At 39.3% G+C, this 17,343-nt stretch overlaps 1 protein-coding gene across 1 annotated transcript in view; it reads left to right on the plus strand.

Moving 5' to 3' along the window:
- Window positions 1–9,985: 9,985 nt before the first annotated feature.
- The window catches only part of cdc23 (CDC23 (cell division cycle 23, yeast, homolog)), a 7,830-nt gene continuing 472 nt past the window's right edge, over window positions 9,986–17,343 (plus strand). The window contains exons 1-16 of the mRNA XM_061751810.1: window positions 9,986–10,142; window positions 10,796–10,868; window positions 11,354–11,491; window positions 11,593–11,635; window positions 11,713–11,818; window positions 12,953–13,085; window positions 13,197–13,374; window positions 13,805–13,902; window positions 13,974–14,055; window positions 14,438–14,591; window positions 14,663–14,782; window positions 14,874–14,949; window positions 15,036–15,097; window positions 16,296–16,374; window positions 16,872–16,991; window positions 17,073–17,343. The exon at window positions 17,073–17,343 is cut by the window's right edge and continues 472 nt beyond it. Coding sequence (XP_061607794.1) covers window positions 10,030–10,142; window positions 10,796–10,868; window positions 11,354–11,491; window positions 11,593–11,635; window positions 11,713–11,818; window positions 12,953–13,085; window positions 13,197–13,374; window positions 13,805–13,902; window positions 13,974–14,055; window positions 14,438–14,591; window positions 14,663–14,782; window positions 14,874–14,949; window positions 15,036–15,097; window positions 16,296–16,374; window positions 16,872–16,991; window positions 17,073–17,234 — 1,737 coding nt within the window. The 5' untranslated portion in view covers window positions 9,986–10,029 and the 3' untranslated portion in view covers window positions 17,235–17,343. The remainder of the gene's footprint in view (window positions 10,143–10,795; window positions 10,869–11,353; window positions 11,492–11,592; window positions 11,636–11,712; window positions 11,819–12,952; window positions 13,086–13,196; window positions 13,375–13,804; window positions 13,903–13,973; window positions 14,056–14,437; window positions 14,592–14,662; window positions 14,783–14,873; window positions 14,950–15,035; window positions 15,098–16,295; window positions 16,375–16,871; window positions 16,992–17,072) is intronic.

Consider the following 17,343-nt stretch of genomic DNA (forward strand, 5'->3'; position numbering starts at 1 on the left):
GGACAGTAGAAGAGGTACACCTAATATTGTAGCCTGCGAGTGTACACATCAGGGGTGCCGAACGGGGGAGAAAAGTGTTGTTGACAATTCTATTTTCATTTTTCACATTGAAGTGATGGTGTCCACATTTCTGGCCAGTACAAAAGTACAAAAAATCGACTGAAAAGTACAATGTGCCTCATTAATTTCCTCACATACTGTGTGATTTTTTTTTTTTGACAGCAAAATGATTACTAATCACCAGCAGAGACTTCTTAATAGGTACTTTATGTTAAAATGACTTAGTGCCTTTTAAAAGGTCAAATATTTCAACCACTGTTGATTTCTAGTCTTCTGGTACATACATTATATTCTTTTTTGCAGCATCATGTTTGACTTTTGTTCCTGCACTACATACAGTTTTCTAGAATGTTTATTTTTTTTTCTGAGCCGTCTCATAAAAAAGTTATACGCTAATTAAAACACCACCTGGAAAAGGTGCCAGTAGCTTCTATTCATTAGTGCATGAATGGAAGGCGAGAACAAAGAACATGCAGCCCTCCTAAAAATGTGTTATACTGTCTCTTATCTGAATAAAGAGGATGGAAACCACTTATGTACTTTAAAACACTGAGTAATATATTTATATAAGGTTTTGATGCAACATTAGCTACGTCTAATCTGCCACTTTCTATCTCATCTATTATCTTTCCTCTATTCAAAATATACCTTTTGGGGGGGGTTACTATTAAGGGAAATGGAAGCATTTGTGTTGGTGGTCGTTATTTTTGGGCTGGCTAGTTAGCAACATCAAAGAATAAACAAATTTCCATGAAATGTTGTAGAGAAAGGCGGCACGGTGGACGACTGCCTCACAGTTCTGGGGACCAGGGTTAAAATCCCAGCCCCGCCTGTGTGGAGTTTGCATGTTCTCCCCGTGCCTGGGTAGGTTTTTTCCGGGCACTCCAATTTCCTCCCACATCCCCAAAACATGCGTGGTAGGTTGTTTGAAGACTCTAAATTGCGCGTAGGTGTGAATTTGAGTGCGAATGTTTGTTTGTTACTGTGTGCCCTGCGATTGGCTGGCGACCGGTTCAGGGTGTACCCCACCTCCCGCCCGAAGATAGCTGGGATAGGCTCCAGCAGCCCGCGACCGTAGTAAGGATAAGTGGTAATGAAAATGGATGGCTGGATTTTGTAGAGGAGTACAGAAAAAAATAATTTCCTTTTGCTGTTGAAATCACAACAAGAGAGCATCCCCCGCCACCCACCATAATTTGCAAATGCAGTGGGCCCAAGCCTCCTGTCAACAAATAGCATCTTGAAGAAAAGTCTGACCGTAGTAGTAGTAGTAATAGTAGTAGTAGCAGCATCTGTACTCCTATGAGATACGTTTTAATTAAATCAGTGTTTTAACATAAGATGATGCTGTTTTCAAGCTAGTGCCATGAATGCTAAAGCAGCTTATTGTAATGCAGAGAAAATCCTTATTACTCAAAGGAGAGGGCGCTCACATTACAGGAGATAATAGTGCTAGTGTAAAAGCATATCGCTGACAGAGATTTTCCATATGAATTAGTTGTGTCCCATGGACTTAAAGTGGAGCACAGGGACGGGGTCACGTAACATTAGATTCATTGTGTCTGCTCTGGCTCCTCTCAGCACCTGTCTCAAAGGGCAAATTAATCCTGTAGCCAAACCATCCAACTCCCCCCCTGCAGTGTGTACAGACAAGACACATCTGTCTGAGCGCTCCCCCGGAGCCTGCCGTCTTTTCTGGTATACATCACACGCCACCTTGACACTGGGGATGCGTATTGCAGCATCCGTTGCTACAGTATTTGTTGTCCCGCTTTCTCCCATTTAACCTCAATCAAATATTATTTTTGCAGGCAAAACATGCGAGCAAAGAAAGGTAACACTAGTCCACAGGGGACAACCTGTATTTGCTTTTTATTTATTTATTTATTTATTTTAAGTAGGCCAACAGAAGTAAAGAGGAACATGTTGAACACAATCCTGGCTACCGGTGGATCTCCCATTTGCTTGAATTCATAATAACAATGTTCCATATTAAATAACTGTTGCTATCATACAAACTTTATGAACAGGACAACAAAAACCTTTGAAGTCACTTTATAAATTCTTATCGGCCATATAAGTGTAAAAATAAGTTAACCTCCAACCAGGTAATAATAAACATAGATGGGTAGTAATGAGTTACATTTACTCTTAATTTTACTCAAGTAACATTTTGGATAATATTGTACTTGTAAGAATAGTTCATTACAACATACTTTTTAATTTTCCTTGAGCATGTTAGGTAAGAAGAAATGTTATTTTTACTCTGTTACATTAAACTACATTAACTCAATAATTTTATTTTTATATAAAGATTTTTTTTTTATTTCATCCAATTCACCAATTAATTGGGAAAGAAAGTTAACAGATAAAAAGATAATTAAAATAATCGTTAATTGCATCCCTACTCACTGTGTTTGTTTGGCTTGGTAGCGACGCTGCAGCCGGCTAGGTCTTGTCAGCTTCAAACCCAGAAATGTATTTTTAGGGTGTGTAAAAACGTATGTGCGGTTTTTTTTTGTCTGTAATTTGTGGCAGACTGTAACCAGTGGTCAAGTGATTAGCTACTAACAAAAATTGTTGTGGAACCCTGCACACTGCGCGAAGATTCAGTCGACTTTGACTGCATCGCTTGTTGTGCGGCATGCTCCATCATTTCATGTAAGTAGGACAGCACTAACTTGTTTGTTGGATATGGAAACCCTAGTATTAATGCTCTAAGTTGGAGGCACGCCGCAAATCCCAAAAGGTGTCATTCTTTTGGAATGCAAAACGACAGTTGCAGAAATGTAACTGTCCGTCAACAAGAGATATTAATGACTTCCCTCATTAATATTCCATTGAGTTGTAAAAGGGCTGTGAAGCTGCCTCACAGCCAAAAGAGGATGGACAAGCTGGACGTCACAACGTGTGTTGCTATGCATATACTTTACTTTTTTGCTAAGTAAATACCACCAATATTTTGTGCATTAAGCAGTTATTTGAAGCATGTAATGGTAGTGGCATCCAAATAATGCATTAAAAGCATGAGCATGAGTGAGGCCAGTGCTCAGGTGGTGGCTGGCCCTGAGGAGACATGGCCATTGGCTCCTCTCCACTCCAGCTAAAAAACATCAGCAACCAATCACACAACTCAGAGCTGGGCCCTAAAGATTGAAACCCCGGGGAGGATGAGCATGTCTGTTCAGCGGCTTTTTCATGCTTACTTACACAAACGCAACAGATGTACAGAAGTGTTTTGCTCACAAATGTGTTTATTTTTAGGGCCTCAGACATTTCAGTTGATATTTTCAAGTTACGATCTCACCATATTACCACAGCTGCAGAGGATCCGAGTTGTTTTTCTCACGCAAAATGGGTTGATGCAAATATGTTTGCCTCGACATCAGATTTCTGACAGATAAATTGATCAGTTGTTTATTCGGCTTTACTATACGCTTAGAGATCCTGTTCCAAATAAAAAAGACATCCAGTCCACGATACATGATGTTCATGATATGGAATGCTCCAAAATGTACATAAACACACACAGACACACACACACAACAACAATACCATTGTCACTGTATTTCACATTCAATTACAGAGCTGTCTTAAAATTCAGTCTCAGCACCTTCTCGCATTTTCTATTCCACGGCTCATACCTGCGGGATAGACGCATATGCGTGGGATGTTTAAGTGTAGTATTAAAGAGGTAAAGAGAAGGAAAAGTGTGGCTCTTCAAGAGAATGAGAGCACGAAATGGGAACAAGATGAGAACAAGAAAGCGAGGAAGGACCCAGTGAATGGAATGGTTTCTCTGGCCTGTCTCTGCACCTCTTTCAACCTGCTCAGTGAACCGTGCGCTCGGCCTTGTAAACTGCAGTCTGACTTGATTACTTTGTCAGTCTTCTATGTAAGTGGCTTTTGCTTGCTGCGTGAAATGGGCAAGCATGCCCGACAGAGATGTGAGGTGAGGCGAGGGGAGTTCAAACTAAATGAGAGGAAATTGTATTCTGCAATGTGTGTGAATAATGGCGCATCACTGTCTATATCAAGCTTGCTAGAAGAACACAAAACTCGATGTATTCTCACTGTCTTTGCTGTAGAGGGCAGTATATTTTAATTCAGAAGTTGTTACTTATTCCTTTTCTAAATTAGCAACCGTGACCCTAATGAGGATAGGCGGTATGGAAAATGGATGGATGTATGGATTAACTAATATAATCGAAGCAATCACTGTGCAGTATTGCTTAGTGGGGAACTGTCATGACTAGCAAGGCTGCTGGCCTAAACACTATCAAAAAAACGGACCTAAATTTACAACCTAATATTTGTTCTATGAAATCCTCTTATTTTTTTCCCCAACAATCTATTCTCTTAATTTCATTGCTTTAATCTTTGCTGTACTGCTTTCGGTATGTGTACGTTAGATTTGTTTATGTCTTTCTTTCTTTTTTTTTTTTTTTGCTGCCATGGCAATCTATTCTGCTCAGGGCCTTCAGAATTAGTAGTGCTGGCTGATGTAACTTAAACTACATTACTAATGGGAAGGTTTCTGTAACAAATCAAATTTCAAATTCATCCTCACAGTTCCACATGATGATGGTCCTCGATGACTATCAGCATTTTTCAGTCCTCTGATTGGCCAGTCAGGGCAAAACTTGTTGCAGCCAACTGCGACTAGCAAAACACATCTCGTCCGATCTGCACAAATTAATACATTTAATAATCAGCACTTCTGCTGAGTATGAAGATTTTTTTTTTTAAATGTGTTTTTGTCATGCTATTAAATGTTGATTCTGAACTGCTCCAAATGATCTACATGGCATATTATTGTGTTCCATCCATCTTCTGAGCCACTTCTCCTCACTAGGGTCGCGGGCGTGTTGGAGCCTATCCCAGCTATCATCGGGCAGGAGGCGGGGTACACCCTGAACTGGTTACCAGCCAATCGCAGGGCACATATAAACAAACAACTATTTGCACTCACATTCACACCTATGGGCAATTTAGAGTTGTCAATTAACCTACCATGCATGTTTTTGGGATATGGGAGGAAACCGGAGTGCCCGGAGAAAATCCACGCAGACACGGGGCCGGGGATTGAACCTCGGACCTCTGAACTGTGAGGCAGACACTCTAACCAGTCGCCCACCGTGCCGCCTATTATTGCGTTATATTGCGTTTTTGTAAAGTATTAATGGTTTCTATAATGCCGTGCTAGTGGTAGCATTAAGTCAGGGAAGTTCCCACTGAAGGCCTTGGTACCAAATACACTGGTGTCACAGTGGTATTTCTTGTAATTACAATCTTGTTGTAAATTCTATTCACATCCAAAAGGAGTGACTGTGACTCACCATTACTCCCTGAGGTAAAAACTCGTATTACAACCCAAGGCCAGCATAAGTAGAACGCCGACTTCAGCACATTTGCCTGCTGCACAACACAATGAATGAAATCACTGGAATAACCTCGATATTTCTTTTTGAAATTAAATACTTATAAATAACCCCTTTATGGCGACCCGATACAATTCACATCCCATATTAGCTTAAAGCAAATAAAGATAAGGCTATAACTGGACATATGGTAACAGATGCACTCCCTGTTTTCCCTGCACCTTTCAAGCAAATCACACAATGAAATGACTACGCAGTAAACAATCTGCTCTCTAAACTTGGTTTCAATCCTATTTCAAATCAAGGGGATTGCAGTTAGACACTGCCACCTCAAGGCCAAATTAGGTATGAAATAACTCACGTACTAGTAATTTTCCATATAAAACGCTATTGACTCTGTCAGGTTATTTTATCAGTACATCAATGTGGGAATTAAAATTTGTATCATAAATCCATATTTATGTGATAGTGGTGTAATCCCAGCTCTGAAGTTGGAGGTTCGAATCCGGGCTCGGGCCTTCCTGTGTAGAGTTTGTATGTTGTTCCCGTGCCTGCAAGGTTTTCGCCGAGTATCCTCATATTCCAAAAACATGTTTCTTGAGTTAATTGAAGACTCTAAACTAGTGAGTGGTTGTTTGCCTCTATGTGTTCTGCAATTGGCTGCCGACCACTTTCAGGGTGTATCCCTGAAATGTGTACCTGACCTGATTACATTGTGTGTTTGTACAATGTTCCATCTACTTCTGTTTTTATCCTTCCTTGTGTTTTCCTTGTATTTTATTTTATTTTAAACATTCACATTGATGTTGAAAATGACTGAGAAACATAGGTGCTGTGGACAAATGGATACATTAAAATAACACAATATTTGTTTGTGTGTAAGGGGGGTGGGGATGGGTGAATTATGTTTTTATTATACATAAATAGTGCACAAAAATACATTTGCATGTGATGTGTGTGGGAGTTGATGGATACTTGCCAAGCAAAACACTTCCAGTACATTTCTATTTGTGTTAAATGCTTATGTGTCTCTTGAAGAGATACATAAGCATTTAAAGTCTAAAGTCACTGAAACAATATCTATTATTTTTAATCAATTTAATGGAGGCCTGTACTACAGTGTAAAAGATGTTCACTAATTCCATATGCTGTGTATGTTTGCTGCTACATGACTTTCAACACAAACATCTTGACCTCACACTATTTCAGGAGTGGCCTTTAACCCCCGTTAAAGTGCATTGTGCAGCTGTCACGAGGGGATTTGCTGGCGATGTGCACCTGTGTGATTTCGTTTCAAGGTGCTGACTGGAGATTTGAAGCATTTTATTATTATTAATCATGCATTGTGTATACTGCAAAAGAAGATGTTTTCACACCACTATGAAAAGATGAAAATCCCAAAGGCCACGATGCTCCTGATGTTGACAGACAGGAACATGATGAGCTCGGCTCCAGAGAAGCAAGGCTGTGTGGAGGCCAATGACAGCAGCTGGACAGGTCGTTAAAAATATACATTCTGGTACAAGGAAGAGTCATAATGTGCCTGTTCTTTCAAAACTCAGCGCTGAGTTATTGATCACAAGTCACTGCACAGTATATGTACATAGTAGCGCAAGTACAAATGGGTTTTAATATACTTTTAAGTTGTAATTTGCACTTCATTCTTGAAATCCTTATGTGAATTGAAAGTAAAAGATACTGATGGTGTTTTACCAGCATGTGTGGACTAAAACAAAGCATTGCCTCTTCTATTGTAACTGGATAGCACACATTTGTTTGTGTTTTGGCAGTAAACATGCTGGTGAACCAGACGGTTATAAACAACTGGTGAAATCCATCCCTCCAAATGTGTTAGCTGCATGAAATTTCCACACTCAATGAAAATTACAGATAAACGAGTGTTATGATAACAGTGATACTACAATTCTTAGTACTACAACTACAAATAATAGTACCAGTAGTCCCCCCAATGTTTCTAATGGCCTATATTAAAGTTTTCCTCAGTCTCTTTGGTACATTTATCAAATCATTCTAAAATTTTGTAAATCCTTAGTTCATCCCTTAAAAGTAAACATCTGAGCCAGTGAACATCAGAATGCCATCAGAATGGCAAGTCCATGTGTCATTGTGTACGGATAAGACAGTCAGAGTCATGTTGTCAATATAACAGTGTACTCTGGAGGGATGTTTTGATGTAAACTGCAGCAAACGTTTTAATGACAATTATTTTAAATTGTAAGTTACACCTTAGTGTATGTGGGCGATTGATTGCAAGAGACTGGACAAGAGTCTCATTTATGCTTTTATTGTTTGGACCGTAATGTATTGACAGAACATCTCATTGTAACACAGAAATGATAAAGACAGCACTGCATTGCATAAAGAAAATAATTAACCCAAACAAAAGTAGAAATATGAACATGGGAAAGTCTGCTTAGGGACAACTGTACATGCAGTGCTGTACGACTTACGGTGCAGTCTTCCTTACACCTAAGCCCATGATGAATGTGGTTTACCAGTGTGGCTCTTGTCTTATATTCCATTGTCAGACACTGTAACGTGTTGTGACCTGGCTGTCTATACTTGCTAGTTAATGGGGGGCAGGGAAGGTGGTGATGGGGGGGAGGGGGGGTTTGGAATCTAATGCAAAGTCTAATGGATATATACGGTATATAAAATATAATTGTTCAACCCAATGCAATGGACAAATGCCTAAATCTTGTGAGACTATTCAACAGAGAACACTATTAAACATTTTAATCAACATGACATAAACAAGTGATAATGTAGCAAACATGGATGTACCAAACATTATGGAACTTGTATAAAGAAATAAAAAACTGCTTTTCTGATGTAGACAAGTGACACAATGACGTAAAGATTGTAGTGGTAGTTTTGAAAAATTCAATTCTGATCCGAGAAATGTACCAAGCGACTGAGAAAAATTGTAATAGAATAAGCCAAACCAAAAACTATGATCTCAAAAGAGTTTAATATCATTTCAAATTCTTTTTGCAACTTCACCTTTAAAAATAAATGGCTTACAGATCATTTGATTCGGGGGGAAAAAAACAAAAACAAAAACGTCCGCGTGTACATGCACATGCAATTCAGACTCGTTCATAACTTCTTCCCACTAAAAAGTACAATCCAGGCTAAACTTAACTCCTCCCCAACATACAAACCCTGACTCTTAGTCGAGACATATCAGAATCAGAATCATCTTTATTTGCCAAGTATGTCCAAAAAACACACAAGGAATTTGTCTCCGGTAATTGGAGCCACTCTAGTACGACATGAGACAGTCAATTGACAGAGAACACTTTTGAGAGATAAAGACATTGAGAAACACAGTCATTGAGCAATAAAGGGTTTCTCGTTATCTGGTAATGCCGGTACTTTTTTATTTTTTTTGACAATTGTGCAAAAAGATGCAGAGTCCTCTAGCACTTAGAGCAGTTCGGATGACTAATATTACAATAGTCTGGTGCAATGACCATTGTGCAAAGGTCGCCGAGACTTCAAGCGAGTAGTACGATAGTCTGGAACAATGTTGATTGTGCAAATGTTGCAGATACTTCTCAGTCAGTGTGCAAATGGAGCAGATGCAACTCTGGCATGAGTGGCCAGTATTGGTCAACAACAGATATGCAAATAGTGCAGCGTGGTGAGACTACTACAGTGAGTGCACGAGTAATATATAATTGGCCCGACAGAAATGTGACAACAAACTCAAGACAAAAAGACAAAAAATTGCCAGCATGTTGCAATGGAATTGTAGGTTAGGTGTTCATGAAGTTGATTGGAGGGAAGAAGCTGTTGGAATGTCTGCTAGTTCTAGTTTGCATTGATCGGTAGCGCCTACCTGAGGGAAGGAGCTGGAAGAGCTGGTGTCCGGGATGTGGAGGGTCCGAGAGGATTTTGCACGCTCTTGTCTTAGTTCTGGTAGCGTGCAAGTCCTCAAGGGTGGGTAGGGGGGTACCGACAATCTTTTCAGCAGTTTTGTGTGTGGGATGTACATGTTCGATCCGTTGAGGTGTGGGTTTTCAGGAACACAGACTTCCTCCCACATTACAAAAACATGCATGACAGGTTACTAAAGACACTAAATTCTCCATTGATGTGGATGTGAATGGGTGTTTGTCTTTATGTACCATGTGGACTGCAGCCAGTCCAGACTGTACCCCACCTCTCTCCTAAAGTCAGTTGAGATAGCCTGCAGCTCAACAGCGACCCTAATAGGGATAACCAGCATAGAAAATAATAAATATAATAAAATATTATTACTACTACTACAACTACTCCTACTACTACTACTACTACTAACAATAATAATAATAATAATAATAATTAACAATAATAATAACAATAATAAAACATGAATAATATTTATCATAATTAATATAATAGTTATTAGTTGTAGTATAGAAAATAAACTACATATTTGTCAGTAAAATACTGTGCAATGAATGAAACTGATGGACTTGTTGACAGCAGGAAGAGCTGTGAAGACAGCGGAAGTACGACACAAAGGAGGCGGGACTAAGATGCTCCATCGTCCACCAATAGCGAACCTTCTCTGTCCAGTATGAACATGGCGGCGCTCCACAATGAGTTTGAGGACCTGGTGCAAATCAAAAAGCAGCTTCTGTCTATTACATGGCTGTGTAAAGAACGAGGACTTTTACATAGTGCCAAGTGGTAAGACTGACACCTTAGTAACTGTCTATTTCCTGCGTACCTAAATGATGCTCTTGGGTTGTTGTTTACCTGACTGTTAGCCTCATTAGCACGTACAGTGTAAATTTTTAGACCTAACATAAAACACACAGTACAAATGTGAAAATGGCTGGCTGACTGAATAGCTTGTTTGTTCGTAAAATTCGTTTTTTTTAGTTCTGCTGTTACTGAATGTGCTGTAAAGTAATACGTATAATCATTTGACCATGCGTATATTATAATAAAATGTCTTGCAAAAGCAGGTTTTGAAAGTGGTTGAATTTTGGTCAAAGTCCATTCACAATTTTTGATACAGCTCTTGTTTTGGATCTCATTAGATTAGTGTTTCACAGCCTTTATTGAACCAATGTACATATATTTCTCATTGAACACCACCAAACAAAAAGTCACGAAAAGGATTTATTCTGAAATAATGATGATGTGTGGTGGTAGTGAAAGATCATTTAATTGTTTCTGCCCGTGAGTATACATCACTGGCATAGATAGGTGATTATAAAGATACATTATTCGACTTGGGAAAAAAATTAACAAAAATCAGAAAAAAACAAAACATCCCGTGGCACACCCGATGATCTCATGACACACAACTGTTCTTTTCTGTCTTTTTAATTTAGGGCTTCTGAGTTGGCCTTTGCTTTAGATCCTCTTCCCAAAGATGCATTACCACCACCGCACCCTTTTTCAGAGGTTTGTACAGTGTATTCCACTTACGCTACTCTAGGTCCACCCCCAGACTACATGTACTTCCCTGCAGCCTTGCAAAATGAGTACAGGAATCTACTCTGTGTCAATGTTAAATTGCATTTCCCTCATTGAATTTAAAGATCAGCTCTGGATAAACGTTTCAAATTACATGACATGAATTCAGACCCTGCATACTTTTTTTAATTAATTAATTTTTAAACAAAAGGGTGGGGGGAACCATTTTAATGGCATTAGCAACATGTTAATTATCTCCAGGAGTTTAATGGAAATATATGAATAATAGCCTCTAACACAGTAGATTAAAAAAAAAAATAGTACAGAAAGCTGCACACAGACCTCCGTCATGACAATTTAAAATGACCTAAACCAATATATGTAAAGATAATACGGTTCCCTCCGTACAGGCCAGTATTGACTATAAAGCTTACTTAGAACTGTATTGTTTTCTTTTTGACTTGCACTTACAGGAGGACATACAAGACCTTGATGCACTAACACTGGCCAAATCTTACTTTGATTTGAAAGAGTACGACCGCGCTGCCTTCTTTTTGAAGGGGTGCACCAGTCAGAAGGCTTACTTCCTCTACATGTATTCACGTTATCTGGTAACACTCTGCTGTCAATACTCATTTGGATGACATTCTCATACCTGATCTGCTTTGGTCACACTCCTGAACTGAAAGATTTTTTTTTTTTTTTTTTGCAGTCTGGTGAGAAAAAGAAGGATGATGAGACAGTTGACAGCCTTGGTGAGGACACAGTAATAGAGAATGAATTGTTTAAAAAAAAAAAAAAGTATTATAAAAGCTTACATATCTGTTTTTAGGTCCTCTGGAGAAGGGTCAGGTGCGCAACGAAGCTTTGCGAGAACTGAGGGTGGAGCTGAGTAAAAAGCACAACGCAGGAGAGCTGGATGGTTTTGCGTTATATTTGTAAGAAATATCCTTGCACCAACAGCTGTACAGTAGGGCAGTGATTCCCATCCAATTTGTCGTGGCATATTATTGTGCTGTGAGAGATCACGTGTGCCACATGAAACTATCCAATTCTGCATAATTGGTCAGACATTTTCTTATTTATTGAAAAATACTAGATTTTTGTTCCTCTATTTTGCCATCAACTTATAGTGACAGGCAGAACAATTAAATACGCTTCCACTGGACTGCAAAGGGTACATAATTAACCTGTATGTCCACTTTTTGTGACACTTGTTATTTTTGTTGTTGTTGGAGTTCTTGTAAAGTGAAAATAAGCCTTAAATTTGACACACCACAGAGAAGAGTGTTGTTCAAAACCCTGACAATTTTGAATGATTAGAAGAAAGAAAAAAAAATATATATATATAAGTAGTTAATATGGGGCTTCAAATCATGAAAAATTAAGCCGTTGTCTCGCTCTCTGACGCTGTTGGTGAGTCCACTCAATGCACTAAAACCACGGCCCGCTCAACTTCCAATCAAATAACTCCACTCTAAACTGTAAAAAAGGATGCTACTTCATGTAACATCTTTCTTTTGCCTACACATTGCCACATGTTCAAACTGCGAAAATATATACGCTTAAAGCCTCCAGTGGCTGGACTATATCCCACCGTGCGGTGCCTTTCCACCCCACGACAACGAGGCACTCTAAGGTGGCCCTGCCAGCCTCCTAAAGCAGCCATGACAGTGGACTATCTGAAAGGTGAATGTGTTTTCAGGGTGTAGGGATAGCAAGGCAGCTACCTGCACGTCACAATTGTGATAGATAATGGATGATGTGAACGAATGCGCTTAAGTTCTTATGTAGTGGAGTGGACTCATTAGCCATGTCCAAAAAGAATCGGGAAAACTGAAATGGTGACAAACAATGAAATGCTGTATCTTCACAATTGAGTACTACATACTGTAGTTCTCAGTCTTTGCACGTTTTCAGCAATTATCTTCAATCGTGTATGATATTTTTGGAAACAAAACTGAATTCATTTTACATGGTCTTTAATATAAAATATGTTCCTTGTTTAAAATGTTGGGAAACACTGCAGTAGGTTGACGTGTGCGTGTGTGTGTGTGTGTGTAAAATGGCAGGTATGGAGTGGTGCTTCGAAAGCTAGATCTGTTGAAAGAGGCGGTGGAAGTTTTTGTTGAGGCAATTCACGCTCTTCCTCTTCACTGGGGGGCATGGCTCGAACTCAGCAACCTCGTCACCAACAATGAAATGGTTAAAAGCTAACGTTCACAAACACACACACACACACACACACACACGTCTTTGTCGTGCCACAAGCTAAGTTTGAATCGTCTGAAAGTCCATGTGCTCGTCCTCTCCTAGCTGAAGTCTCTGTCTTTGGCCGACTGCTGGATGAAGGACTTCTTCATGGCCCACATGTACACAGAGCTGCAGATGATCAAGGAGGCGCTCCAGAAGTACCACAACCTCATGGACGCCGGCTTCACCAAGAGCGCTTATATCATCTCGCAGATGGCCGTCGCCTACCACAACATACGAGGTTTTTTATTTAAAGTTGTACAAATCTTCTAACATCTCTGGAACCACTCTCTCTCATGTTGGGGCTTGTATAGAAAGCTGTTTTGGAGGATTTATTCAATATCCAGCTTGAGGTCCTTGTACTAGTATGCTCTTTGTCCTCACTAGTAAGACAGTATAGCAGACTACAGCTGGTGGAGCATTTATTCCTTATGAGGGATATAAAATAATACTCAAACGGCTCTCCATAGCTTACTAGAAATATTTGAGTACTAGTAGCACAAGAAATGGAAAGAAACATTACTATTAACACAGTCGTTCTACTAGTGCGCTGACTTGTCTTAATAGTAAGGACAAAAGCTTACGAGTAAGCTTGATATCAAGCATATCGACTAAATGCTCAAACGGCTTTCCAATAGGCCTGCTTTGCTTGAATTGTAACATCATTGCAGATATTGACCAGGCGGTGGCTCTGTTTAACAAGCTGAGAGAGCACGATCCCTATCGCATCGACAACATGGACACCTTCTCCAACCTGCTCTATGTCAAAGTGAGGTCTTCATAAGACCGAAGTGGAAAGGAAACCAGATGTTTTGTAAAAAATGACATGCCTTTCCACAGATCATGAAACCAGAGTTGAGTTACTTGGCCCACACGTTGGTAGAAATTGACAAGTACAGAGTGGAGACGTGCTGTGTTATTGGTAAGTACTGATCACACTCTGAAAATATCTCAATTGCTTTTAGGTGGGCCCTGTGATTGACAGGATAAATGGACGGATAGATGTGATGCGTAATTCTTTTTTTTTTAAATCCATCTGTAAGTCATTTATTTAAAGGCTAATGTTTTGAGTTTGAAATGGTATTAGGTAAGGGTTTTGGGGTCATAATGTGTGGTATAAGCAAGGGTTAAACTTGATATAGGCAATTCTAAACATTTTTATGGGTCATCAATTACTTGCGATTTTTAAAGAATTTGCAGCACGGCTCAGTCCCTATCCCCCACGAATAGGGTACAGTAAATGTAATGTATGTAATCTAAATGGTGGTGGTGTCAGTAAACTAAGCTGCAGTTGGCTGTTGTAGGTAACTACTACAGCTTGCGCTCACAGCACGAAAAGGCGGCACTGTATTTTCAGCGGGCCCTCAAACTGAATCCTCGCTGCTTGAGCGCCTGGACCCTCATGGGCCACGAGTACATGGAGATGAAGAACACATCGGCGGCCATCCAAGCTTACAGGTAAGTCAGTCACCGCCTCTGTTTTGTTGTTCACGTTGGTGTGACTGTCAGGATGTGTTTGTGTCTGTCAGACACGCCATTGAAGTGAACAAGCGGGACTATCGAGCCTGGTACGGGTTAGGTCAGACTTATGAGATTCTTAAGATGCCCTTCTACTGTCTCTACTACTATCGAAAGGCTCATCAGCTCAGGTTTGTATCTGACAATAGTATATTTAAAAAAGAAAAAAAAATCCATATAGACAACTTCTTATTGTAGCACCCTGATGTTTTACCTCTACAGGCCCAATGACTCACGCATGTTGGTTGCACTGGGCGAAAGCTATGAAAAACTGTCCCAGACAGCTGAAGCCAAGAAGGTAGCTTAGTACATAAAAAAAATATTCTCTTTCCATGTGTATGTGCATGTTTTGAGACGTGCGTGTGTAAATGATCTTGTTTCTAGTGTTACTGGAGGGCATACTCTGTTGGAGATGTAGAAAAGATGGCGCTCCTCAAACTGGCAAAGTAGGTGGCACCGACTTTCGCGTTATATGATTGCAAATGTCCATGTTGCCATCACATTGTGGTGGAAGGAAAAGCTTGTTTTTTTGGATAAAAACATTTGCTTTGTGTATGCAGGGTCAGAAGCTGTGAAAATATGTTGTGGTTTCAAACTAAAAAGTATTTCCTATAAGGCGGTTCTTAAACGTATTACACCAAGAAACACCTTTAAAAAAGTTTGCTTTCCAAGTACCACCATGATGACCAACATTTAAAAAAAACAGTAGTTATAAAGCCTGTTTATCAAACTGATGCAGAGGTTTTATTCCTTAAGTGTATTTAATATCATTGTATCACTGTAACATTATGCACAGTTTGAACATTACCACGGTGCATAAACATAGAAATTTTTTTTTTTGAAATGATTTAATTAAAATGTACACAAAAGTAAAATTTAAAAGTAAATGAAAATTACCAAAATGTTTAAAAACAAACGTCTTAAAAATTACATTATGTATTGTACTTCAAAGTTAAATACAACTGAACTGTATTTAACAAATGTACTGTAAGTGGAATGAAAAACTGTTTAAATTTTAACATTTAATTTAATGATTCTTTAGCATACCACTAGTAATCATACCACACCGAGACTCCCATTACTTGTTTTAAGGCACAGGTGTCAAACTGGTGGCCCAGGGGCCAGATCTGGCCCACATCATCATTTTATGTGGCCCGTGAGTGTGCATCACCTTTTTCTTGCTAAAATACCAAAATTGAAAATTGTCTTCACTTTTAAAAATATTGAGCTATTGCAAGCATTTTTCTTCCCAACCCCCCTTTTAAAATAAAATTGATTCATACTGTAGTTTAACAAAGTTTCTACTGGCTTCTGATTTCAAAACTATCCATTAATTTGTGTATGTGTAATAGTATGAGGCAATCATAAATTCATGTGAGTTTGCAGCCATAACGGCCCTCTGAGTGGAACCATAGCTACGATGTGGCCCGCGACAAAAATGAGTTTGACACCCGTTTTAAAGGATTACGAATTCATTAGTGTACAGTACTATTCCATAATGAGCATAAAGTTAATACCACTAGTATGGAACTAAGCATTCCTCTCTTTGTAAAGGAAGGTTTACTTCAGTTTTTGTCCGGAGAGTATTTTTCTTCTGTTATTAACATGATGAAGATAAATGTGAATATTTATGTATCATTTAAGGCTTCATGAACAGCTGAATGAAAATGATGACGCCGCCCAGAGCTACATGCTTTACACCCAAGACGTCTTCTCCTGTGGAGTAAGCATTTTGAATAAACTCATGCTCTATCACAAGTCTGTAAGAGGGCACATACTATATTATGGAAGGAAATAATTTAATAGCGTGTTTACAAAAAGTTGGGTCTCAGTAAAGCCCTCAGCTCTTCATTCAGTAGAAGGAAAACTAAATCTTTCGTTAAACTTGTCTGAAAATAAGCAGGTCTGCTGCATGCTTCAAATGTTGACAGTTAATTAGCTTGATGAAGAAAGGCCACTATCATGTTACATTTCAGTACAGTCGATACTTTTTATGAAGACTTTTGTTTTTTTAGACTTGAGGCTGCTGTTTCATCACAAGTAGCCATACCAGTCTTTAAAATAGACAAATAGACATCTAATGCTGTATTTTCTTTTTTTAATCATTGGGCAATTTTGACAAAAACATGTTGCATGTTAAATTAGTGGGAACTGCTTTATTTAGAGAAAGTAAATAGTCTCTTGCATGACTAACTTCTCTTACAACTACTGTTCACACAGGAACAGTTGGAACACACAGAGGTGAGCACAGCCCTCAAATACCTCGGTCAGTACTATTTCAAGAACAAACTCTACGACGAGGCGTCTCTCTGTGCCCAGCGCTGCTGCGACTACAATGATGTGAGCGTTAATCTGCATGCTTTGAACAGCATGGAAAAGTTCTGGGATTTAAGAATTTACTAATCTCTCTATATATACTAGGCACGAGAAGAGGGAAAAGCTTTGTTGAGGCAGATCTCTCAGGTGAGAGATCATACGGAGCCAGTGTCAGCCGATCTGTTTGCACCGCTCCCCAACAACAACACGACACCCGTTAGGAGGGCGTCGCCACTCAATGTGCTTCCAATTTCCTTCACACCTTGACACTGCTGCTTGTTTCCTGGCCTTTGAAAGTGTTGCAAAAAATGATTGGAACACCTGATACTGTTCAAAAGATTTATTACAGTTGCTAGATATTAAAATACTTGTTTCT

Source organism: Phyllopteryx taeniolatus, chromosome 17, assembly GCF_024500385.1.
Source record: "Phyllopteryx taeniolatus isolate TA_2022b chromosome 17, UOR_Ptae_1.2, whole genome shotgun sequence".
Taxonomy (NCBI): domain Eukaryota; kingdom Metazoa; phylum Chordata; class Actinopteri; order Syngnathiformes; family Syngnathidae; genus Phyllopteryx; species Phyllopteryx taeniolatus.